Below are 27,572 nucleotides of genomic sequence, written 5' to 3' on the forward strand. Positions count from 1 at the left end.
GTACGAGATAACTTATTGTTAACATCTTTAATTCAACATCATTACATAAAGCACAGTCAAAATTGCGCAATAACATTGTATTGGCCAGTGAATGTTAAACCGACATGGTATACGCCCACATTTTTGCGTAACTGCGACCAGTCATGTTTCGACAATTCGACACCAGACATCGTACTGGTTGCAGCACGGAGGCGGAGACTCAGCATTACGATTTCTATTGGCTCACGGCATCCAATGGTCGACCAAGCCACACCTTCTTCTTTTATAAATGGTTTATTTATGCGCGCTTATCCAGAATATTCATGGTTAGCCAAATCTGATTGGTGTACATAACATCTTCTCTCACCAATGCGAAGCAACATCAACTCTCGGCAGACTCAACCACAGAAAACGACCACACAACTTCTATCAAAATCATATTTATTAAATTATGGTGACAAAACCGTGGTTACAAAAGTTAAAATTTTATTTTAAGGCCCTACTAGTGCGCAAAACATATTTTTGAAAGGCTTCTCAGTTATCCCGCATCAAATAAGACGTTTTTAAATTGTTTGCTACATTTGAACATTTAGTACATTTCTATAGCATTTGTACAATGTGTCATTGTTTTAACAGAGAAATATTATTAACATAATAGTGCTAAATGAATCATATTAATATAATAATAGTTTGTATTTATAATTTAACGCAATAAACACCACGTTTGTAAAACAGTAAAATATATCTGTTCAGATATAGGTTTTGTCAGATAAGTTAAAAATATGCTTAGTGTGGTATCATCTTAATTAATTGGTTAAATTCACACATTATTGAATATTATGAAAGCTCCAGAATAAGACGTGTTACACCCGAAATTGTAAATTTGACCGCAGTTTTACATAGTGTATCAAATGTAGTGTAACAGAACTTTTTGACAAACATCTTACAAATGTTATGAATAATAAAAACAGAAATGCCACACAAGACAAAACCAAGTCATATGGGTTGACCAGAATTGAAAATAAAAAACTAAAGCTTTAAAATAGCATTGGTCTTAGTACATTGTGCATTGGCTGATGTCCTTTTCAGAAACTGATTAGCAAATACATATTTGCATTCTATTACACTTAAAAAAAGAAAGACATAAATTCTTGAACAAAATATATAAATATGCTTTTCAAATTAAACGTGAGAGGCTGTACTCATAAACTGACTACATGACACACTTCTAAGATGAATTAAATTACAACCTGCTCCCAATTTCCTTTTAATAATTTAATTATAATTTCCATACAAAAACATATTTGACCTATTTCAGAATTGACCATTTGATCTGCTCCTTCGCTGACTGTAACACCTAAAAAATAAAAAAATAAGATTAAAAATTGATAATTTGACAGACCATGATACTACATTTGAAATGTAAGGTGTCCTGCAGAGTGAAATTAGATGCGATAACTGTTGCTCAGCGAATTAAAGCACCATATGATTTATTTATTTTCTCAGCTTGTACATTTATTTGTATAATGAACATCTTAATAAATAAAATGACAACCCTTCTCGAAACACTCGGATAAGTTTCGTATTATGGCCACAAGGTGGCGCATGAAGACCGCAACTTGGACTCGTAACCCTTAAATATGCGCTTCAATTCAAGTTAAGTTTTTATATTCCGGATGGTTTTAGGAAAGACGTAGCTCTAATTAGAACAAATTACAACCATTGTAAGCATTTCTACTTATTTGCAAAACTGAATAGGCCTACAGCATCTTTCACATGCACAGACAGCACAGTTAACTTATGCACATGCACAGCTCAGCACAGCACAGACAGCACAGTTAACTTATGCGTTCATGCACTTACATTAGAAGTGATGGCCAGTTTGCCAGTGATGTGCTGTAAGGGTTAAAGGTTAGTGACAAGTTTAAGAATGAGCATGCAATTAGCACGGATGTTAATGAAGGTTAGATTTAGATATTTCAAAAGTTATCCAAGACAGTCTGACTACCAAAGAACATTTACAGAATGAATGTGTTTGGATGCTTTGTGTCTTCTGTGTGTAAAGGTGTATTTGTGTGTTCTGTACCTGTGCCACACTCTGTTCTGATAATGGGCTGTCATCTCCCTGTAAAACAATCAGAAAGCAGAGAAATGACATATTAAACCAATGTACAGTACACTGCAACCAACTGAGACAGACATCCTGCAAGGCGCTTCAAACTTTCATTGTGTACTCGTGTGAGGGTGAAACGCAACAACCAATTAGCAATAGTTATAAATTCATTATCTAAAATAATTGTACGTACAGATACACACGTGTATATTATAGCATTAGATTTTATGATCCATCAGTCAGCAGTCTGAGGTCTGTTAAACTGCGATCATTCCATTGAGTGTCTGTGCACATAACTCATGTGAATCACGGTCCTCCACTCCACAGCAAAAGGTTTATGGTCGTTTGCTTAGTATTTATTGGCTGCTTCGGTTACAGCTGTTCCTCTTTTGAGCCTCGTACACACTCGCGCACGCCATGCAGTTACCTGCCCGCTCTCTCACCCTCTTATCTTTGTCGATAAATGGGTGGGGGAGGGGCTACAAGCACTGGCGTTTGTCTCCTTGGCCCTCCATGTTCTCAGTGATGTAATCAAAAAGGACAAAGCCAAACGCTTGCTCTTACACACACTTATTGGGCGAGAGACGGGATGTTTACTGAAACTGTCTATTAACGTGACTAATTTGTTTTGGAAACAAACCACTATATGAATGCAAAACTCGAATTAAATTCTAAAGAAAGTAATTGCATTTAATTTAATCGAATGGTAAAGACTACACTAGTGCTGCTAGTTATTCACATTTAATCCATAATAAAGGAATCAAAAACGACACATTTGAAAGAAAAAGGGCAGCTTCCTGTCACAATACAATTATGCGCTGAGGATATCGTTCAAACAGGAAACAGAAGATCTGGCTGTAAAAGCTAGTTTAAGATTTTGCTGACTTGCTGTTGTATCCGAGACCCGTCTCTTGTGTATCATAAGGCTCAAAAACATGCTCTCAGCAAAACTTTTGAAAGCAAGAAAGTATACAATGCAAGAGCTTTCAGCTTATTATTTAATGAAACATTGTTCCTCTAGTCTCTTACCCTGTAGTTGACCTTCTCAATAACCTGTTGGGGGTCACTCTCCAAAATCACTCTGCGAACAAATCGAAGAACATCATACATTAATCATACAGTAAATGTTAAATATGATAATCGGATTTTGCGTTTAATGCTACGAATACGTCATCCGTGCATGCAACCCAAAGAAATAAACATTACTCAAGAATAGGTATTTACCCTCCATCAATGATTTCATCCACTACCAGGAACACCCCGTCCATATTATCCAGCAGAGTCCTTTTCTCCACATTCTTTCTGTTAGAGGACAACCATATATTTCGCATTAAAATAGTATTTATAAGAACCCTAGCAGAACAAGCAGGGGCACCCATGGATTAAACACTATCAAACATACACAGGGCTGGTTTAGCATACAGGACAGCAAGAATGATTAATTTCTGCCATGCCTCCGCCAGTTTCTATGGTTACCAGCAAACCTTGCATGATAAGAATTCAGGAAATTATGACCATAGACACGGCACACGTTAGTATATTGAACGGACCAATATTGTCCAACATATAAGTAAACAAAAGCACAATCACTTTTATAATAGTTTCTGTGGAGTACCAGAACGTATGACTATAAATAATTCGCCAAGACTAACTGTCGGAATCCAAAGTACTTGAGATGTCTTAGTACTCCATGTAGAGCATTGACCATCAAAATCAGTTCAAAGTTATTGTTATTGTGAATTTAGAAATACCCTGTTTATTCAGCTCCCACGTTCATTAGTATGTTTTTAAAGTCAATGTGGTATCTATGTTAGTCTATGATTAAAATGATGTCATTAAACTGCTCTTAAAATAATACTTCACCCATAAAAGGACAATTCTGTCATCATTTACTATCAATTAACTATTTTGAAGAATGTTGGTAACCGAACAACGGCGCTACATTGACTCGCATTGATTTTGTGTCTACACAATAGATGCTGTAAAGCAGGTGATGGGCGGTGCTTGTGAACCTACTCGGGTACCAAAGTTACAAGTGTGTTTTCAGCCGATAGAGGGCCGCTTAGGTAGCAGCGGCAGTAAAATTTGTACAGTTAAGAGTTGTCCTTACACTAAAATAATGTTTTAGAGAGATTATTTTAAGGTCGAAAAACAGATTCTACATGAAATATGAAAAGTAAGACTGATTTGCCTTAACTTTTTGCTATTCAGAGAGACTAGTTGCTAAGACCCTGTCTTAACTAAGCGGCTAAGTTTATGCAACTGGGCCTGGGTAAATCATACAGTTTTGGAATGTCATTAAGATCATCACAGTAAAAGATGATGATTGATTTTTTGGTTAAACCAACCTTTGAAATATATTTCTTAGTATACACTCACCTTAACATCTGACTAAGAGAGTCAAACAAGCAATTTAACACAGCCATCAGCATGAGCTGAAATCAAAACAGAGAAAAAGAAAGAAACCAAAAATGATTTTAATCTGCATGACAGAATACAAACAAATATAATCAGTTTTTTCTTGATCGCTTCCACATTTGTGGAATGATCTACCCGCTGCTACAAGATCAGCAGATTCTCTGGCCATATTTAAGAATCGACTGAAATCACACCTTTTCCGTCAGCAGCTGACCAATCACTTCTGACTTCTATCTCTTTTCTATTCTTTCTATCCGTTGCTTTGTATACTGTGGTAGGCTATATGAGACCAGTTCTATTGCACTTTTTGTTGTACTTACTGTATTTGGACAGAACCACATTTTTTGTTATTTAAGCAGTGTATAAATTCCTACGAAAAAACAACACACTGCTGAGCTCAGCAACAAAAAATTCCTGCGGGTCCATATGAGATAAAAGTGGTGGATGATGACATTATAAACACCTTCACAACGTCCAGACAAGTGAAGAATGAATCCGGATGCTGCTGCTACATCACCAAAAAACACCAGTGAGCCAGTGCCTGAGGAAGTCATGCATGGAAATGGAATCACCGCCTGAACACATTTTACTGAATATGCTGTCTGCTCATATCATGAGATATTCCAAGCCTTCTCCATACTTTTTATTCTTTTTAGTCTTATACATGTTGAAATGAATTCGATCTCTCCAAAAAAATGCTATTTTCATCTATTTTAGATGTCTAATCGACCCTTCTCGAGCCGTTTGAAATATTTACCTCTTGGTGAGTGTTTTTCTTTATCATGGAGAGGATTATGTCATCATCCAACACTTTTATCTCATATGGACGAGCAGGATTCTTTTGTTGCTGAGCTCAGCGGTGTTTTGTTTTGTACAAAATTTGGCCGCTCAATGTCCTGCATCTTTCTGATGGATTTGTTGTTTTTTGAAATCTAACTATTTTCACTTGCATGGAGATCTCCCTGAACCCCATGATGTGGGTTCACACCAACAGCTTCTAAATGCAAATACCACATGTATAACCATCTCCAGTCCTTCCATTATGAAACTATAACTCGAATACATTTGATACACTGCTAAAATAACAATAAATGGGCTTCTGTCCAGATATTTATGGACCTAACTGTATGTTGTTCCAATTGCTTCCATTGTTCACCTCATTTGTGAGTCGCTTTGGATTAAAGCATCTGCTAAATGTAAAGGTAAATGTTAATGCAAATATCTAATTGCTGACCAGTATCGCAACTCTCCATAATAAACAGTATGACTTGGTGTCACATGCAAATTAAATAACACGACCTATGGCTGCAGTAAGGGGAACATATCAACCCATCACAAGCCAGATCATCTGTAAAGAGGATTTACCTCATTCTCCTGGGCGCTGCCAACCACATAGAAGAACAAGTCTATACTGCTCTTGTAGACGATTGTCATACCCTCTAGGAAGGCAATCTCATCTGTATACGGAAAAAGGAATTCAAAAACCTGAATTTGTAAATAAATTATAAAAACATTGCCTTTAATTGTATTTATAATAGCAAAGCATTCTTAAAGGTGCTGTGTGTAATGTTTTGGAGGATCTGTTGACGGAAATGCAATATAATCTACATAACATATACATGTCTTCAGTGTTGTATAAAGATCTAACATAATGAAGCGCTATGTTTTTAATACCTTAGAATTAGCTATTTCTATACACGCCTTACGTGGAATTCGCCATGTTGTTTCTACAGAAGCCCTGACGGGACAAACTGCTCTACAGAGCACATTTCATAAATAGGTTTTCTCCTTCGGCAAAAAAAGCGACAACATCTTCGTTCTGTGAGAGCAATCGTGGTGCTTCGAAAGCGTGGGCTGGAGTGAGCCGTTGGTTGCGATTCGCAACCTCACCACTAGATGCCACTAAATGTGGACCTTTAAACGCCCTCGAACAAAGACAATTTAAAGACATTGTGCTAGATGAGAGCATTTATTAAATGATGTGCATATAGAGTTCTTCTCATAGTCAAGATAATATGTATTAAGAAGAAACAGAGTGTGGCTGTTATTTATTTAATGCATACTGCACTATATGACAGTTAATACAGTACAATGGGCCTATGAGTATAAAGCCCATATAGGATCAGTTGCAGGTTTTGTATTCAGGTCAGTGACTTTTTTTCCTCAAAAGGCCCAGGTGTCTGATTACTGAACTTTTCATATTAAGCATGTCTCTACATCAGGACGGATGCTACCATTAAATCTTTAGACTCTTTAACTCGCAAACAGCAATACGTTCATTCTTAACAGAGAAATGAAAGGGTAAAATTAAGATATCTGAACAGGCCAGACAGTTTCACCATTCACCGGTTTCACCTTTTAGAGACAAATAGAGTCATGTATTCTAATCATAACATAGCAAACACTTCAACAACTGAACTGATCAGGGTGTCTTTGTCGCCCTGGTGTTATACACTTTCACCCCACAGGCCGAGTGACATACGTTTGTTAATTCTGAACAGCTTCCCCGCCCTGTTCTCAGTAATTTGACCTATAGGCCTTGGAGGAACCTTGAAAATGTAACCAAGACCCAGTGTAACATAGATTTGAAGTCTGTTTTATTTTAGGATGCGGCGTTGGATATTTAGAATCAGCACAATTCAATCTTTGCATGCTCGGCTCCATCAGTAAGAAAGAGTATTGGTTAGTTAAGTGGGTGCATCCTAATAATGTAAAACTTACTGTCAGCTTTATGGGTTTTGTTGAAGACGTTCTTTTCGAAATTCTTTTGCTCTTTCATGGAGGGGTAGAGTACAAGATCATAGTACTGAAATTGCAAAGGAATCACATTTTATAGCACATTCACAGTGATTTATAATGCATTACCCATTTTCCACATTTTCATGTCTATTTTCTTGTTTTAGAATGACTCAGTGGCACAGATCCTCATTCTTACGTAGTTTTACTTTATCCTGTTTTTTTTTTCAGACTCAGAATGAGCTTTATTCCAACATTTTTTGTGCTTTCAAGAGCTCCGAGTACCTACAGTTCTAACACACCTTCCTGAAATTGTCAAATGAACATAAAGACCTGGATTATCTGGCTAAAGTGATCATTGCTGCCATCTGTCTAAACATATTATCTAACCTTTATTAACAAAAATAAAATATGTTACATACATACTTCAACAATTGTATACAGAATTTATCTTTTTCACCAAAGAAAAGAAAGAATAAGGAGGATGCAGTTCTCGCTTTATGCACCTTTGAAAGCAGTCTGTTTCCATCGTTGTCTAAGATGAAGATGGCCTTTACTGTGTATAGTGATGGTTCCTGATTAAAAACACACATTCATACCAAAGTGAGCATTCGGCATTCATCATTAGTACCTTTTTACATATTTGACAAAAACACAGTACAATCTCTACAATGGAACCGTTGTGTGCATTTAGAGGCCATTGAAATACCATCACGATTTAGACAATGTAGACAAAGACTATGAAAAGAGACGATCCAGACAGACAGTGTTGCTTGTTGGCTTTCTGGCTCCCCTCCACCGTCTGGGTCCAACCGGGCCAAAGTTCTGTCATGCACTGACTACCACTGATTCAGAGCCTGAGTGTATCACAGAACTTGGGCCAGGTGAACATAAAAAATATGGAAAAGGATCCTTTCTGTCATTGTATGTTTTGTAACATGGTTTGCCTTTCTCCATACACACCTTCGGGATAAGGTGACTCCACCCTAGATAAACTGTGATATCTGTGTGAACTCCTGTTTACTGGACATACATAATGGACTAAAAATCCACAAAGTAAAAGTGTATAAATGTTGTTTAAATCTAGTAAAATAGTGTAAATAACTCATCCTTCTTTTAAGACAATTACGCATGATGGATGTTATATAGTAACCATATTTTACTGCAGTAATATTCGTGTTGATTCTCTAGGAGTCCGCATAGAAAGCAATGCTACAATAACTTTACAACTGCTACAGAGTTAACCATTTGTAGTTGGAGTAGATTTTGTGTATATAGGTCAAGGCATAAGACAATTAAAACGGTCTGATCCAAGTGTCCACCTGTGGAATCAATCACGCGCACCATCCAGACGGCGCGCGCTCCGCTCGAGACGCGCACCGCGGACGTGGCATCCACGTCCCACTCTGAAAAGCCACATCTTCCACTAGTAAACGGAAAAAAACTTTCAGAGCAAACTGCGAGCGGAGAATAGACACGAGCCATTCAGAGCAACAAGTGAAATATTCCAAACTCCCATCCGTACGCTTCAATGAATCATCCGTTTATAATCGCGGTTGGCATAAATGTTAGTTTTGGCTTCGATACGTTTGCGTTTGTTGGGCGAAGAAATCCGACCGAGTTCTGGCAACAACCATTTAGCTTTTGCTAGACCAAATGCACGCACGAGCCTGACAAGATATAATTCATCAAATGTACCGTAGTTTAAAACTGCAGTATGTCTTATAACAGTGTTCCAAGTTAGCACGCTAAGACGTACATTATTATAAAGCGCATATATGGGCTGTTGAAAGCGCATTTCGAGATTCAAATACGTAAACTGCTAGCAAAGCGACGCGATCTAGTCTTTCAAAGTGACGGTGAGTAAAAAAACATTAAAAATAGAGATTGAATAATACATATATCCTACCAGTGCCGCGCAGTCCATGGTGGTGGCTCAGTGTTGACGTGGACAGCTTTGAGCTGTCATTACAGTAGCGCTCCTGAAAGCCTCTGACTCACAGGGGGCGGATCTGCAACTGCGGCCACACGGCCGCCATGATGGCTCAATGGAAGAAGCCACAATGGCGGACCAAAAACATGAATTATGGAAAATATTTTTAATGGTGATAAACAGTTAAGAACATCGATATGATATATAATATCATATATAGATATAGAAAGAAACAGCATTGTGTTAAATATAAATCTTTTGTTGGACACTTTTCGTGTTTTGTTGTGATCCGTTTAAGAGAGGAACGTTCGTTACTGATGTATGTAATGTGCCAACATGAAATGTAATAATGGTGCACCTTAAATAAGGCTGCTGTATTTTTTTCTATTTGATAAGGCAGCTGTATACATTTCACAAATTTGCCCGCCTGCAAAAATTATAGAGTGGAGGAGTGACCCGTGAGAATCGTGACTTGTGATAGGCTGTCATCTGCGGCGACTTATTTGATTGACAGGACTGCGCTGCGTTGGAAAGGCTCAAGGCGACAAGGCGTACGTCCTGAGCTCAGCTGACCGTAAATACACTTAACAGTACAGGACAAATAACACATAAACAATAGCGTGAACCTGTTTAAACTGAAGAACAAAATAGCGAGGCTTTTCCAAAATGGACACACAGAGTGAGCTGTCTTGTCGAAAGAAAACCGAAAGTCAAAACACGTCATTTAGGGCGGACCACTCACTTGTGCCCTATAAATACACACGCACTCTATTACAGTGCACGCATGAGTGTGATACATTTCATCCGCAAGATTAAAATGCTCTCGCCAGTTTCTAGTGACTGCAAGAACTTTCTCTCATAGACAAGGTAAACGAAACTTTTATAACCACATTTATTATTATTATTAAAAAAAAGATAATTATGAGTTATGCGAGCTGTTTTCTATTCTGTTGAGTCTATTATACAATATGTATACGCCGTTCCTATATGGAAAAAGCAATCACGTATGCTTAAATAATTTATATTTTACCACCTATACTAATGGACAAAGATAGGCTAACGAAGGTATTGATTTTGTTTCTCGTGGTCGCAACAATAGCGCAGCCGACTGTGAAGTAGGTTGCATCACTCATCCTTGTGATCTTGATCGTAATGTAACGTTTTTGGCCATTTAGGATTTGTGGCCGAAATGCCTGACCCTAGCAGGACATGAAACCCTATTTGTTTCATAGAAAGTGTTTTGATTGCATCATGAAGTGACTCATTGTCCATTGCCCAAGAAATGCATAAGCTTGTCAGCTGTAAAAATCGGTTTATGTTCCCTTGTAAACCAAGATAACGTTCTCACAGACTCATTGTCACAGTTTCCCTTCACATTTTGACTTCTCTACCCACATCTCAATGAGATAAAGACTGTTCAGACCGGTTTGTGTCGTTTTTTTTTGTTATGGTCTTGTCAATGTGCCATATTTAATTCAAAGCTGTATCTTTTGTGTCTGTTTCAGGATTTTCGCACGGTATTGTACAAGACAGATTTATTTTCCCCCCAAAGTAACTAAAAAAGACGTTTAAAGAAAGAACAACTCTGTAATTATAAAAATCTCATATTGCGTTAAGATTAGACTTTGCACCTTGCACTGGTTTGGGCCATGCTGGACCTGAAGAAGTACTTCACAGATGGCCTGATCCAGGTGGCTATTCTTCTCAGTCTGGCCGGGATGCGTGTGGATGTGGATCCTTATCTGCCACCTCTTGGCAGAATCTTAGAGGGCCCTAGTTCAGCCGTAACACAGACTCAATTCCATAACCTTTGGAACATTCTGGATGAATATCATCCACACCCAAAAAGCGTGGATCTAGACGGGTTCTTCACAGCGCGCAGGCTATTGAGTTGGGTACGCTCCCTGGATCATCTGCAGGTGCCAGTAGTGGAGTTGGAAGCCTGGTTGGTCCATAGAGAGCCTGATAATGGAGTGTCCATTCCATCTCAAATGGGTCTTCTTGAGGATAGTGGTCTAGAAGATGTGCAGGACCCCTCAGAGCTAAGCGTGAGGTTGGGCGTAGCAGAATTGGGATACGATGTAGGAGAGGATGACACCTTTGGAGCTGTGGGACATATGTCAAGAAGTCTTACTCATCCAGACCAAGATGAAGTCATTAAAGAGGTAAGCTGTAGTTTTACAAGATTTAGCAAACAGCGGGAAAATATTTTCTCTTGCCTGTTAATGTCAAACCTGTATTGCGGATTCTTACATAATAGTTCAAGTAAATATTTAGGGATGGGAAGTTGTTGCTACCAACAGCAAGTGTGTTTCAGTGTCATGTATTTATTTAACAGCCTTTAAAAGATGTTTAATGTCTCCATTACTGTTAATACGTGCAACACAAATTAACAGTAGTTTAACTTAAATAAGTTCCAATTTTTATCTTTCATTCAAGCACATTTTTGCAGGTATAACAGTTCTCAAGGAAATTTAACAATGACTTTATTGACAATCTGACAATGGTGGTTGTATGGTTTATGATGTAGGAAGTGTTTTACCTTTGTATCTTCAGATTAGAAGTTGAGTTGATAAAACTAACAGTAAGGTTCCTAGAAGTAAGTTAACACAAAAGGGAATAAATTACACCTTCAATGACAACACGCATATGATATGCGGTAAACAAACCATATTAAAATGGACACTTAATGAGATCTTTTTAGCTCAAGATCGAATTAAAGTCTCCTGCGTCCCCAGAGAAAAACTAATAAACAAATTGTACATGCTTGTTCCAGTTCTATAAACACACACCCAAACAGCACTGGCATGTTACCAGTCATATCTTGTGTGTGCCCCTATTTTTGCCCAGACGAACTGTACAGCTGAGTGTTAAGCAACCGCAAACATTTGATATGACCCTAGGATGGAAAGCTTGACTGGGTTTCCCCTTCGTTTGTTATTTAACTGTTGCATAGTGCTGTCGTTCACTGACCATAAGGGGCTCACGAGACCCAGAAAATTCTGGGCAATATGTGATCTGTGTGTCCTAGCATGGAAGATACGTTTTTACATTGTATATACTGTAATGAACAATTTTGAGCTCCTGAAATGAGCTTGTACATAACAGCAAATATATAGAATGTATATATTAAACAGATTTTTATAAAACTGATATTTATCTTTTTATAAAATATTTTCTCCTTCTGTGTTCATGCATGAGCGATATAGCTAGGGGAATTTTAAAATGTTATGTTATACTTTCGGTTTCTGAAGTAGTGCTATTACTGTACTAGTGGGGACATTGCAAAGACTGCCATTGATTTTAGACTTATGATATATTCTATCCCCTAACCCAACACCTAAAGCTAACAATCACAAAAACATGTGCAAGGAATTAGATTTAAAGAAAAACACAATTTGACTGAATTATGAGCGTTTTAATGTATTAAGGACAAGTAAATTGTCCTCACAAGTCGGTTGTAATAATAAATCACTGTATTACTAAGGACATTTGGCCCTCACAAATATAGCTATGCTGAACACACACACATCGTCTGGAACCTACTGACCGAATTTCCCCTTTGAGTAAGGACCCTGTACTTAGAAACAGTTGCCACGTGCTGTTGTCAAGTTCCCACATGTACAGATGAGATTTGACAGATTTCCATGCACTTGATCCACATGGCTATTTCTGAACCAAGGGCCGACTTGTTTCTTAATGTAGTACGTACAAAATGCTGCATTTCTGCCCCCATGGCACATTTTACCTCTGGGTGACCTCAGACAATCCGTGGTGTATTTGGATCTGACTGTTTACATTTGTCAACATTTTCTACATTTTGTTTTGTTTTGTGTGAGATATGAAGACACTGATGGTTGAATTCTATTTCCATGATTATTAGATTTGCTTAATAGGACTAGGTATTATATTAGATATCAAAACCCCTCCTTATATCACTGTAATTCTACCCATGTCTGACCGGGCAGGCTTGTGACCCCAACCAGTGGTTTGAACACAGATATGCCCAAGCCTGTGCTCGCTTGGCGTCCACAGCACTAGCTTGTTTTGTAATCTGAGAAGTCAAGCACATTTGCTTTCGCAACGCTGTTTACCGGATAGTGGGCGAGAGTCTGGGACTCAACAGTGTGTGTAGACATTGTTTACCGCTTCACAGTTAAATGTCCCTAACTGCAACCCAGGTTGGCTTGGGTTGTTATTCCCCTAATACTAAAACACACACAAATCAACTGACTCGCTTGCCACATGAATCACAGCGGTCTCAGTAAGCTAGGGGGACTTCCAATCACAAATACACAGAGGAACAAGAGACGAACCGCTTTCAATAATCCCACTCTAAAACAGGGAAAGGTAAATGTGTATTTATAGTCAAAATCGTTCTGTAGACAATGAGTCTGTCTGTCTATGTCTGAATTTATATGTTAATAATAACAAAGTAACGGTACAATTCTCCCCATGTGTCCATCTGCCTGTTCATTGTTATTTTTAATACGAGGAGCTTGAAGCATCAGCCATGCATAGCAGCTATCACAATAAATCACAGACTGAATTTAAAGAAAATAGTCATTTCATTGCAAATCTGAAAAAAAAGAAATTACATATTGTGTTTTTTGTACTTGCAGGAGGGAGATGGTATGTCTGTAATATGGGAACAGGAACATCATCAGGACCAGCTGGAAAATGCAAGAACCCAACCTCTCCACCTGTTTAATGAGGAAGAGGAGGATTTCATGATGGATGGCTGGAGAAATACAAATCCGTTTCAGGACCAGATGTTTGAAGAGAATGTACAGGTATGATGGCCTATATCCACAATGAGACATCAGATATGTTTATAAATTAGATATGAAATGTACATTAAGACTTCTTAAAGGGGTCATATGTCGCGAATACTGTACGTGTTTTGCTGTGTCTTTGGTGTGTTATAAGTTGCCCATGCATGTATTAGACATTGCAAAAAATAAAGTGTCGGAACAAAAGATCTTAAAGCGAATGCCCACCCAGACCTGCCTGAAACGTCTCGAGTAACCACTCCCCCGTAAAATTTACGTCAGTTCGTGGTATGATTTGACAAAGACCTCCCAATTGTATACGCAAGAAAGGTGTGCGTCAGTACAATTGCTTTGGAACATGATGTTCTTGATGGTACTTAATGGTCATATTTGTATAGAACAGTGTATTGGGGAGTCTGTTTGCTTAGAAATGTGCACATTGAGTACTGAATTTGTGCTGGTATCGAACTCCAAATACACCCAAACGTTTAGAGCAATTATTTTAATTCACAACTGAAGGCGTGTTAATATTTAGACTCTAAACGCTTTCCAGGAGACTAATAAAGGTAGCTTATTGTCCTAAATCCAAAAGTTTTGTGCTAATTACATCAAAGAGGACTTTCCACATTCCAAAACAGTGCAACACAATGTGACCTTGATAGATTACAGAGCGATATGTGATTTATTAAAGCATTTCCATTTTTTTTCAGTTGTCAGGTGTAAGAGAGGACACTTCTCTTTCCATTGAAGAATGCTTGCGTCTCATCGATGTCAACTTGCTTTCGAGAGAGGATTCAGAGGTATGGACATTGTAGAATTGCAAAAGGCAGTAATGTCTTTATAGCGTTATTTATCAGGAAACTCTACACACAAGTCAATTAATAATAAGGTTGCATTTATTAACATTGGTAAATGCATAAGCTAACAATGACTAATGTAGTTTTTCAGCATTTAATAATCTTTGTTAATGTAAGTTAATACCAGTGAAGTTTTTGTTAGTTTATTGCGCATTGTAATGTTAAAAGCTGCAACTTTTGATTTAAAAAATGTATTAGTGAATGCTGAAATTAACAGGAATTTACACGCTATCTAAACCGGATCCCATGCGGCACGACAAAAGACAAAAGAACGCATTAGAACCTATCACAATTTAAACTTTTGTCCACAATGGATGCCTTGTTCTTGTCGTGCGGCTCACGTCTGATGCAGGGTGTAAGGGTAATAAATGCTGCAATGTTAACAAATATATCCTCATTGTTAAGTTTTAAAACAACAAATATTTGCATACGTTTTCTGAACCACTGCTGTGATAATATTTTGTTAATGCCCAAAAAGGACGTTAGTTTTTCCAAACACTTTTAAAAGAAGTCCAACATTTATATTTCAGTTGCCAGGACCTGATCCACAGAATGTAGAAGAACATGAACTTCAGTTTCAGAGGCCCATCATCTCTCCTTTGTTGCCTGAACAGAATTCCACATTCAGCTTAGAGCAACAATGGCAAGATGTTTTGGCCATAATGGAGTCACAGGTAACCAATGGCAACCATCTTCCTTTTAGGTCCCAAATTGCTTTCAGGCCACGTTTCATTGTCCTGGTAGTCAGTAGGTTTTAACTTTTTTTTTCCTCACAGGATATGGATATAGCTGAAACAACAGACGATTCTCACCACAATATCCGGGAATCAACCAGGAATATTGCATCCTTGGAAAACTTTATACATCAGGATGTCAGCCTGCACCAAGCAACTCTACCAAGATCCACTGAAGGTCTTAACACAAACAGAATCGCCATGGAAGAAACCCGCTGTATTAACAATCCCTCTGTGGAAAACACCAGCTTTGAAATGTCTTCTAATGAAAACTGCCTTTTTGAAGATTCGGATATTGTAGATCTCCTCCTAACCCCTGGAATTAATAGTTCAGGAAGCAGTAACTGCCTACCATGTTCATTGTTTGACCAACAAAACCTGTCATTTAGTAATTTAGATCCTCTGCTGGAAGAAGCCATGCTTGATGAAACTGGTCTAATGGATTTGGCTCCTGGTGAATGTAACCAAGCTGAATCAGACTCTGGTTTATCTCTGAACTACAGCCAAAATCCCAGTTCTCCCAGTGGGTCTGAATCTTCTAGCTCCTCATCTTCATGCTCTTCATCACCCTCCAGCCCACTTCCCAATTCGACACCTGAAGAAGGGGCCGTGGGGTTCACCCACATCAAGGAAGAAGAGGAGGAAGGGGCAATTGGTGGCTTCATGCCAGAAGAAACCAAAATGTCTCATAGTTTTTTGGAAGCCAAGCAGTTCCATAATGTGCCCTGGCTTGAGCACATCGGACATGACCACACCTACAACCAGCCTCGCACCTCTGTCCAGAAGAAATTTTCAAAGCACCGTTTTGATGACCCCCTAATGAAGCTTGAACAGCTCTCCAGCAGGGATGAGAAACGCGCAAGTGCGCTGAACATCCCGTTCCCCAACGAATTTATCATAAACCTACCTGTTGACGAGTTCAGTCAGCTACTATCAAAATATCATCTTACAGACGCCCAACTCGCGCTTATCAGAGACATACGGCGCAGGGGTAAAAACAAAATGGCCGCTCAGAACTGCAGACGCAGGAAGCTGGATGTTGTGCTGGGATTGGAGCGAAGAGTGGATGGCCTGCGACGCCATCGCGCCAGGCTGCTCAGAGAAAATGCTGAGGTCTGTGGCTCGGTTAGAGAAATGAAGCAACGTCTGAACAGCTTGTATCAAGAGGTGTGTGAGAGACTGAGGGAGGAACAAGGATCACTCTGCTCTGACTTTGGCTTGGAGGAAGACGACAACAGCCCAGTTGGACTTGTTTCGCGTAGATCCGATTCACACTCCGGACCCAAGCGTAGTAAGAGAAGAAAGGAAAAGAAGTGAGGTGATGTTTGCTAGTCCTGCGTGATGGACAACATGAAAACAGACTCAGGAGAAATGCTCTCTGCTGTCAGGTCTACCTGCTGGTTGTTCAAAGGGTTGGAGAATTCTCAGGAACCCAAGTATTCAAACATGCCAGCCATAAATCTTCAAAGTTCATGTTGCTTGGGACAAAACTTTGGCTTCATGCCTTAACATGGCTCACACCCGGTGAATACAGTTCATTCCCTAATAACAATTTGCAACATTTATTTTTCTTTGAAATAAATTGTGTGACACAGTCAATTATTCTCTTGATTTGCTTTGTGTAAAAAAATTCTGAATTTGAATAATTTTTCAAGCAAAAATTCAATTTCAGAAGATTCAGCTGTCCGGTTTATTGGGTTACTGTAAAGCAAAGAGAGTTGTACATATGTGAAAAGACCAGTTCTGATTCCAATGATATTGTAAACTACTTGTTAATTATATTACATTTTTATATTAAATTGTTTGTAATATTTTGCCGTGAATTGTTCTTGGTGACAAGCTGGGATTGTTTTCTTTTGTTTGAATTAAAAGCTATTTATTTTCCCGTGTTTTCTAATCTGTTGATTCATAAATCTACACTAGAATCCAAAACACAACCTTGTGCGAAAGCACTATTTTTTTCTTACATGGCCACAGGTAGAACTGATTTTAAAAAAGGTTTTATTTTAATGAAATAAACATTTAAGTAAAAGGGAAAAGAAAATATTTCACAATCAGAGGATTATGATGCAGTCACATTACAGATTAGCAATACAAGTACTTTTGGTAGACAGAAGAGAATGCCAATACAAATACCATATTCTGTGAAAATGTGAACAAAACTGTGTTTTAGTCAAACCTGATTTTGTCAATAGCTTTATATTTATGCTGGTGCAAAGGTGGTTTGAGATGAATACCTTGTTTATATCATAATGAAATCTGATCTGTGAAATACACATTTTACATGTTAGTTAAAATGAAAATGGCTGTACTGCTTTACTCAATCGTGCTGAAGAACAAGGCTAAAACAGCGTACTGGGAAATGTTCTTACACATAATATAAACCAGGTAGAACAATTGGCATATAAAAACTTGAAAGGACCAGTCAGTCAAGCTGGAGTCTAAAGAACACGTCTGCTCTTCACACAGCAATGCAAATAGTAAAACACAACGACAGAAAGATGCAAGTGTGTATATAGGATTATGGGAAATGTTGTTTAATATGCTACATTGCCTCAATGTCCTTTAATTGTAGAAAGTATACAATGTATATCTAAATTGGTAGAATCTTGAAAATATAGTACAGTATACATACTATATCTAAAAATGTTGAAACACTGCTAGGACAACGATCTGCCCACTACTAAGATACGAAGGACTTTATAGACATGAAAAAATCTAATCGAATAATCTTATTAGTAAAATCCAGTAGTATGAGGATCTTGACATAAGAGTCACTGCAGCAAGTACATACCTAATGCAAGTTCACCACCTTATTTTACATTTTAACTAGTGCAGCACATAAACTCCATTTCCCATAATTCAACAACAGAAAGAAAACCAAAGAAATACAGCATTTTGTAAAGATATTCAGCATCTCTTTGCCCACTAATGTTGACTCAAATCTGCGCATCAAATATTATGAGTCCAGGTTTAATAGCATGAGATTGGAAAAAGCCGTTGGACTTTAGTTGCCGCATCCTAACACACGTCAGTTAGTTCTTATCGTCCTTCTTCTCTTCTTCCTCAGATGGGTAGGAGTGCCATGTCAGTCGCTCTTCATAGAAGGAGATGACCACCTGCGGGCATTTAACGTTGGCTTCCTTAGCTGGAACGAGATCTGCTTCGTCAGAATTTTTCCTGCAGAGCAAAAGTAGAAACAATTAGCAATAACACAAGTCCCACCCAACTTTTGGGGAGTGCCAAATTTGGGCTGAAACAAGGATTGGCTCTATCAAATATAAAGTTTCAGAATCCAGACTGACAGCCTACACAGGTTGCCTTTTTGGTTAGACTTGACATCTCATCTGGTCTCAGCTTGTTTTTCAACCCAAGTTATCAGCAAAATTCGCTATTAGCCACTCCATTTTGTTAAGTCTTACATCTGTACGTACCATTTCATTAGGAACATAAGCTCGCCGCTGGAATCTGTAGCTCCAATGATGCGTTCTGGATCTAACCCCCGTGCGAAGCCTCTTGGCTTTTCTTGCTGTAATCATAAAAATTGACTTTGATTATTTTCATATACAGCAATCTTCAAATGTATAAGGATATTTACTTTGAGGAGCTCTGTTAAGTCACACATTGAGCAATACACATATAGGGATGGGAAGATTCATAGATTTGCATTGGTGCATCGGCATAAAAGGTAACCATGTGATATATTGATTTAAAAAGTTGTGCATCGGGGAAGTTCCCATTTGCATCGTGATGGATCGGTTATTCTAACATATTTGCATCTGTAAAAAAAAAATTATGTAGTAGGGATTGGCGATATGGCCTAAAATATTTATCCCGATAATTTCAGGTATTTATTGCGATAACGATACCAATGACGATAATATATATACATTTATATATATATTATTATTATACATTATTTTCTTCTGTAAAATTGCAGATTATGTTATGTTTAAGTTGTGTTCAGTGACTGTGCTGAAAAACATCACACACAAACAATTACACAATAATACTTCAAATAAATTACAAGTCAAAATGTAAATAAAGTTTCTGTATTTCTTTATACTCACATTGTGCAACAGTGGCAAACATAGTGCAAATAGCAAAAGTAACCATCACCAGACATGTCTTGTGTTTCAAATTTACAAGTACAGCTGCAAATTAATCCGGTAAAGTTACAAACATGTTAAAGTGACCTGATAAAGTAAATAAGTTCCGTGAGAACGTCACACTCTTTAAATGTAAATTTTATATGTATGTGGAACATGCTACCACCAATTAGGTAGTTATAATTGTAACACTCTAGTCCCATGGAACAAATTATCAAAAACTAACGATTCACTGCTCACTGAATGAACTGCACCGTGATATGACGTATCACATCACTACGGAGACCGAGGCGTGTCCTGACTCACACACTGTCAGGCTGCGTCCGACAGCGAAGTGCTGTTACTACGCAATAACCGATGCAATTGCCTTTTTTATTTGTAAACATATTTAGCATTACAGAGAAGGAGGGCTTCCAATACCTCCCCTACGTCAAGACCTGTTTGTGAAAGTGCCCTGCATTAAAAGTCAGAAGGCACGTCAGCACATGCCTATACAACTTTCTTGTTTTACTCCTTCCACGGGTAGCCACAACCACACATGAATAATAAAAACGGTGCATCTTGCTCAATGTTGTATAAGCCATTACTAAAACAAATAAACAAAAATAACAAACAAGTAGGCAAAGTAATTGCACTTTCTTGACATAGACACTGTAGTTTTTATTAAAACCAATACAATTACTATTATAAACATTAATTCCATAAAATATTCTATTGTGTTTTGCGCTACGTTCTATAATTTTTTTCAGCAGGGGGACCATATTAAATTGCATGGTATCGTATTTTTGATCACATTGTGTTGTATCGAATCAAATCAGATCACAATGGCAGCATTAACACTTCAGTTCTTGATGCTTAATTCTGTTTTTGTGACTATATCTCATTTTTTTGACGACCCGCTTACATCTTTTAAAAGTGACACATATCCGATATCTGCAATTACACTGCATATGGCGAAACAATCCAGGTTACATGTACTGACCGAAAAATAAGTAAAAACGTCATTCGCCACCACCACTTCTTTAAAAGCCTTTTCTTACAGAGATCTCGGAAAATGCATTGTGTCCCAGGATTTGTGTCCCAGTGTCAAAGACACATGATGAGTTATGTACTGTAATGCAATGTCATGTGCATATTTTTAACCGAAAATGTAGAGCTGTCAAGGTGACGGAATTTCCCTAGCTGTGTTTTTAGGTGGCTCAATAGCGGTTTACTTTTATTACCACTCCCAGGAGTGTGCGAGATATATCATGTGTGATAATATCGTAAATCTAACTTTAACGATGTGCAAAATCATATTATGGAATATGTCACACGTTTGTAAGCTCCACTAAAAACAGCACTCAGTTTTCACAAATACTTTAGTCAAGCACTGCCCGTGCACATTCACAGCGCGGTTAGCATCTTAGCCGATTGCGCAGTCTCTGTCAGCTCTGTGTCTACTCTTAAATGGTGTGGGACGAAGAGGTGCCCGGACAGTGTCATGTGAGGTGATGCTATTCTGGAAGTTAATTTTTGTTTCTCTGATGAATAATGTTCTGAAGAAAAAAATAGGTATATATAATTTGTTTGCAAATATCGCACACCCCTACCCCTTTCAAATAGGGCTAAATAAGCTATATAGTTGGGTAATTATTACGTAGCATATGTTGTTTTTTATTTACTTTAAAATCAAAACAGGAAGTGATGAAAACAATTTACAAGTCACTGTTTGCTGTGACGTATTTTTGCAACTACAATATAAAAAGGCAAATTTTCATTTATATGACATACAAAAAAATGGCTGCTTAAAAAAGACTTAATTGTTAATATCGTTAATTGTTTAAAGGGGTGGTGAAACAGTGTGTCATGCATTCTGATTTCTTTACAATATTAAATGTGCCTTTTTCTCATACGTAAAATGGTCAACTTGTCAAAAAACGAGTAGGACGTATGACGTAGTATTTCTGTGCTGGATACACACCCCCAGTGTTCGTACAGGGTCGGAAAGTTTTTTCGAACATGAAAAATCGTTACGTAACAACTTCTCTTAGTCCCTTATTGGACAATTCTCACAGAAAAGCATGTGGCACAGCCACGCATCAACCAAGGAGATCGGGAGAAGGAGCATACACACAAGTCACAGGAGAGAGCACTATGTTTCGCAAAGTTCAGCTGTGTTGTTCGCTGCATTTGGGTGATGAATGTTATATAAACACTGGATATAACGCTGGATTTGAGACCGTTTGATACCAATAGATTGAGCGGTGTTTCCTTTGATCGGACATGAACCACACACGGTTAGTGAAACTGATGTCTGTGTTTTCTTGGCAATGTGTGCATTGAAGCAGAAAACGCTATTCTCTCGTCTTGAGTTTCAGTTTGATGATTAGAACGTACATGCATTCATGCGTGATTTAGCTAAATACCAATCTTTTTCGAAGTTTTCGAATAATTGACAAACTCGCTTAACTCTAGTTTCCTGGCAATTTACTAGCAATTTTCCAGGATCATTGCGCTGTTTGAAAGGAGTTAATGATGTACAAATCACATATGACAGGTGAATATCCGATCTGTCTGCTTACATGGCAGATGCAATTGCACGTATCCAATTCATATCAGATTTATTTGTGCTTTTTTCCTGCTTGCACGGTTATGGGTCATATCCGATCTGTGCCACATTGGAGAAAATAATCATAATTGAGTCACTTGATGTATATGGTTTAAATGCTCTCTTCTCTCAACAGGTAGTGGTCTAGCTTTTGTTGAAATAGTAACTCTGTATAAGCTCCTATTGTACTATTGCTCTTGTATGACTTATCGCTTATTGCTCTCTGAACTCTTTGTAAGTCACTTTGGATAAAAGCGTCTGCTAAATGACTAAAAGTAAATGCGGCCACTGCATCGTATTGGTAGCTGCTTCAAATGTATATTTAATGCAGTGGTTCTCAAACTTTTTTGGTCATTCCCCACTTTAGACAAGGGGGAATTTTCAAGCCCCACCTGCCCCCATCACAATGCTAAGGAAATACGCAACAAGCTTAACATGTTCCAATTTATTGAACTAAAAAGTAGTATAAGAGTAACAAGTTGTATCTAAAATACAAACTATATACATCAAATAACAGAAAGTTCTAAAATAAAGAAAATAAAAGTGCAGCTGTGTCATAATAACTTTCATGAAATAAAAAAATAGACTTCAAAAATAGAAAAGATATTAAAGTGCCATTTTGAAATCTGTAAAAAAACATTTAAATATGGCCGCGAAAGTTTGTTCCGTTTCAATTAATATGCCGATGTCATGTTATTTTGGCACTTCGGTTCCAGGTTATATTTTTCTCGGGGTCTCATATCTAATGTTCTTTTAATATAGACTCATATTTGTCACGTGACACACCGCAGCCACACCTTATGACAGATCGCCTTAATTTCCTTTTTTATTTCAAAATATTCACAAACTTGCTTACCACGTCACCAACTATCTGATATTCCGATTCTCAGAAATGTGTAATTGAGTGTGTTTGGTCATTTATAAATAATCTTGATCTATACGTGAGACGGGTGCCACCATGTTTCTTTGCGACGCAGTTCAGAGAGTTTTGTCTGGCATCAGTTTCTCCCGAAATACATGCAAGAAAGTGGCCGGTGAACTCCGAGAACTGTAACTCTTGTAAACCTTATAGTTACTTCCACTATGTTTGTCTGATGTGAATAACACACGTCGTCAAATTATATTTGAATAGATTGTTATTGCTGCTTCCACAGACATGAGTGCAAATGTATTGTTCTCCTAGTGCTTATGTGTATTTAAATGGCTGAAACCTAAAATAAACATTATTAGGTTGAAAACACTGCATAGTTGTGATATATGACAGCGCTGAGCTCGTCCACTTATGCTTCACAATCTCCTCCGTGATACCAGACTGGTGCGCGTACAGCTGACGCTCGTTATCATTCACGCACCGGCCTCGAATCCCAGCTCTCGCCCCGCCTACCTCACACCAATTTCATTTGTAACCATGAATACAAAATTCCGGAAGATTTGATCTCACGTTTCCATATAAGGCATAAAAAGGAACATTTCCTCCAATTTGGCGCGCCCCACCTGTCACGTCTCTATTCCCCACCAGTGGGGCGCACCCCACAGTTTGAGAAACGCTGATTTAATGTATCGTTTCGTTGGCTATGCATTGAAATGCGTAACGCATCGGACTCTATGGAGATGCAAATCACTAATACATAAATGACACTAAACACTATAGAAAGAGATTATATCCAACCTCATCTTTTCTCTTCTTGGGCCGACTGTCTTCTCCGCCATCTGTGTCTGATTCACCTTTTCTCTTTCCATCTTTCTTCTCATCACTTTTATGCATCTGCAGATATTGGGCGATGAGATCGGGGCAGTCCAGGTTGTCCTCTGGTTCCCATGTGTTGTCTTCACTAAGCAAAGGCACGTGGATTCATAAATCACATGTCTAGACTGAATTAAGCGAGGAACTTTACCTTTCTTTAACAAAAGGATGCAAATCGCTACAAATCAACCTTCATCTACTTGTAACCAAAAGCATTGGAGTTCCTGCTGATAATTATTACTTACTTCGAGAACCCTTTCCATTTGAGCAGGAACTCGACTTTCCCCTTCATAATCCTTCTATCCAAAACCTTCTCCACCACATATTCCTCCTCTTCCTCCTCTAGAACATCCTCCTTCTTCTTGTTCTGCTTCTTACCTGTAGTACCCGCCAGCTTGACCTCTGTGGAGGGGGACAGGGAAGAAAAGGGTCAGTTTCATCACAAAAACACTTCGTAGTATTTAAAAAAGTAAATAATGAAGCAATTTGAAACACCACCAATTGTGATCCCGGGGCCATGTGTGCAGAAAAACATGACAATTTTCTTAGTTTTATGAAGTGTAAGGATGTGCCAAAATCAATATGTCTGTCTGTCAGCAGAATGTAACATTGAACATTCAAAAGTGTGGTAGGGCTATTTTACACATATCGACAGCTGTGTAAAACCAAACTTAGTGCCAAACCCAGTGATTAGTGCTTAAGTCTTAAAGGAAATGTTAGATAAACAATTGTGAGGGTTTCAGGTTTTTAACCAGCAACCTGTTTAGACCAACCATGACATTTAGCACAACTGTTAATTCAAACCACACAAACACTCCTTAAAGGGATACTTTTCAAAAAAGGAAATGGTTTACCCACCCTCATGTAATTTCAAAACGACATGACTTATTTACTTCTGGACAATGAAAAAGAGGAAATTTTTCTAACATTGACCTACTTTGACTTCAATTGTACGAATACACAAAAACATTGACATACAGGTTGACTAATATGAGGGTGAATAAATGATCAATAAATATATGATTTTATATCATATATACCTTTTAAGAGGTTCAAACAATCAGTGTGTTAGTATCTTTAGCATGTTTTCATCATATTCCAACCCGGGCAGTTGCAGTTGGGACTAAAACCATTCACCACCACAACACTGAATTTCTCAGTAGTAATATAAGACTAATTTAAAATGATTCTATTACTTGGGTAGGTCTCTATTTCCTCCGTTTTATGAAACACAACTACTAAAATGAAATTATAAATAACGCAAATATGCAACAAATAATCTGTTATATAATGCACTAATATTGATATTATATCAGTGGTCACCCAATCCAACAACAATCAGTTGACCATTCTGTCAGGAGCCCAAATGACAGCTACTATTAACCACATTACTTTAGGAAAAAAAACAGAAGCCTACTTCAAAATCACAACCACCACTGCTCTGATTCACCAACACATGATGACAGACAATGAAAGACAGACTCAAAGCAAACAAAACTGCGATCATCAAAACAAACACTGCGATTCAAAGACCTCAAAACCCTGAACATTGCAGCAAGACCTTGATCTAAACATTTCTACATCAGTGAGAAACCTTCCCCACACATATGTAAAGACAGACAGCACAGTAGAAGAAATCAAGAGCTTAGGAGTAAGTTGTAAGACACCTGCGGTGACGCTGGGAGCATCACTAGCTGTGTCTGTAGGTTGGCTCATGCTTGTCTGAGGAGGATCAGCGGAACCTTCCGGTTCCTTGTCAACGTCAACAGTGCTGAACAGAGTAAAAGTGTGTATTAAGTGGGGAGGTGAGGGGAAGGGTTGGGTTCATGAATCAAGTATTGGGGAAGGACAAACAAGGAAGGAAAAAAATGACAGGTAATATTACACAGCAATGCGGATTACACAGTACAGCATTTCATGGTGCCAGGCTCCTTTTCAATTTCTTTCTATCAGAAATTTGGCTTTTTATGACATCGAATTGGATACCAGTCAACAAAAGGGGCATTTTGTTGCAAGAAACTTATATTATATCATATGTGCAACGATGGTATTTGAAGTAAAACCACAATAACCATACATTTCCCATGGTCACACTAAAGCATTCATGATATTTATAGCACAAGTATGGTCATGCAAATCATAATCTATATGCAAATAACCAAATATTTGTTTATTGTGTACTTTTCGTAGTATAATAAATTCAGGGTGGTTTTCATCTGTCACTGCAAAAACTTTACATTTACACATGAACCAGTCTGCCAAATGCAATGTAAAATGTATAAACGGAGGACCATCTCAGTTCTCTCCAATGGACCAGTTTCTCAGCCATGTCAGTTATGCAAATATTGTGTAAATATTACATGTATAGTATTATGTTAATCAGGGCATTTTGAACTTTTAACTGATGCGACTTTCCCTGCGTGTAATAATCGCATACTTCTATACTATATAAGTTCGCGAAAATCAGCAGGCAAACTGAGTAGCATCATAATGTGCAAAAAAAGCGACATTTTATTAGTATCGTCGAAATAAGCCGACCAATTGAGAACGTTTATTTTTTTGCCTAAAATAATAACAAAGGAAATTGCTCTGAATTTACACATCATGCGTAACTTCCTGCAACGTGCGCGCGCAGATCTTTTCCCACAATGTTCCGCGCTATTATTGTTGTCGTCACACCGTGCAGTTAAAATGCATCCCGATGCATTATGCAAGCGTCTTACTAACATTGACACAGCAGACATGTGTCTTATACACATTAAAAACGCTCCCCATACCTAAAACACGTGCGCGCATCTGTGCACGAGGAAGGCGTTGCATTCTCGTCAAGAGTCGCTGAGCTAACCGTTATACTGATTCCTTTGCGACATTTGCTTACATTGGTTCGAAATATCAGCACACTAAACAAATACGTGTTCTGCTGTCTAAACACAACGCGCGCATATTAAGCTGTCGTTTATTAAGCAAAAATGACCGTCATACAGCCATGTTACGCCCCTACTAGCCTTTATGCTAATGTTGCAGAAGCATGGTCGCTCGCTTGTCTATGTTGACCTATATCCGAGTTTAAATACTGCCACAAATTGCACGAATATCAAACAAATGTCAAGAGCGACTGGTTGTTCGATGCACGTAAATATTTGTATCTTTGTTCCAAAAAAAGCACATGCGTTGAAATGCAAGCCCACACAATCTTGTAGTTGTTTTCAGTCTGTAAGGAACGTCACTTACCTTTGGAAAGACGTATTAAGACGATAAAACACCAATTTTGGCACTTCAGGGGTGCTGGTTATGCCTTACTTGTCGACAGCAGAAAGAGTTCGTTATTATTTTTACGTTTTTTTCTGTGATTTTACCGAGATTCTTTAAATGGTGAGACAAAAGGAAAGGCTACACGACAACCGACAGCAACCCGCCAATTCTTAACGTGTTTGTACGTACAAAGCAGAGCATCATGGGAGTTGTAGTTTTCATTTTGGGAGCGAGTGATGGAGTGAGACAATTCTTCTTCTTTTTTTGTTTTGTGGCGGGTGGCATCCAACTTTACGTCTGTGTATATACAATTTTATATATATATATATATGAGA

At 38.1% G+C, this 27,572-nt stretch overlaps 3 protein-coding genes across 4 annotated transcripts; 1 reads left to right on the plus strand and 2 right to left on the minus strand.

Annotated features, from left to right (window-relative positions):
- Positions 1–2: 2 nt before the first annotated feature.
- Positions 3–9,285, minus strand: copz2 (COPI coat complex subunit zeta 2). 2 transcript variants are annotated; one of them, XM_079456591.1, is made up of 10 exons: positions 9,156–9,237; positions 7,753–7,821; positions 7,232–7,316; positions 5,876–5,967; positions 4,472–4,527; positions 3,317–3,394; positions 3,122–3,173; positions 2,066–2,104; positions 1,843–1,875; positions 3–1,336 (listed from the first exon to the last, which is right to left on the minus strand). In XM_079456591.1, the coding sequence occupies exons 1-10, from the start codon at positions 9,171–9,173 to the stop codon at positions 1,289–1,291; spliced, it is 570 nt and encodes a 189-aa protein (XP_079312717.1). In that variant the 5' UTR covers positions 9,174–9,237; the 3' UTR covers positions 3–1,288. The 2 variants fall into 2 exon arrangements, with proteins under 2 accessions (XP_079312717.1, XP_079312718.1); XM_079456592.1 differs by lacking the exon at positions 1,843–1,875 and having other exon boundaries at positions 10–1,336; positions 9,156–9,285.
- nfe2l1a (nfe2 like bZIP transcription factor 1a) lies at positions 9,156–17,835 on the plus strand. The gene is made up of 6 exons (XM_079456589.1): positions 9,156–10,046; positions 10,685–11,344; positions 13,802–13,972; positions 14,662–14,751; positions 15,339–15,482; positions 15,585–17,835. The coding sequence occupies exons 2-6, from the start codon at positions 10,829–10,831 to the stop codon at positions 16,857–16,859; spliced, it is 2,196 nt and encodes a 731-aa protein (XP_079312715.1). The 5' UTR covers positions 9,156–10,046; positions 10,685–10,828; the 3' UTR covers positions 16,860–17,835.
- Positions 17,465–27,468, minus strand: cbx1a (chromobox homolog 1a (HP1 beta homolog Drosophila)). The gene is made up of 6 exons (XM_079456590.1): positions 27,217–27,468; positions 25,653–25,756; positions 24,231–24,387; positions 23,911–24,073; positions 18,977–19,071; positions 17,465–18,722 (listed from the first exon to the last, which is right to left on the minus strand). The coding sequence occupies exons 2-6, from the start codon at positions 25,699–25,701 to the stop codon at positions 18,578–18,580; spliced, it is 609 nt and encodes a 202-aa protein (XP_079312716.1). The 5' UTR covers positions 25,702–25,756; positions 27,217–27,468; the 3' UTR covers positions 17,465–18,577.
- Between the last annotated feature and the right edge of the window lie 104 nt (positions 27,469–27,572).

This window comes from Barbatula barbatula, assembly GCF_947034865.1.
Source record: "Barbatula barbatula genome assembly, chromosome: 5".
Lineage (NCBI taxonomy): Eukaryota > Metazoa > Chordata > Actinopteri > Cypriniformes > Nemacheilidae > Barbatula > Barbatula barbatula.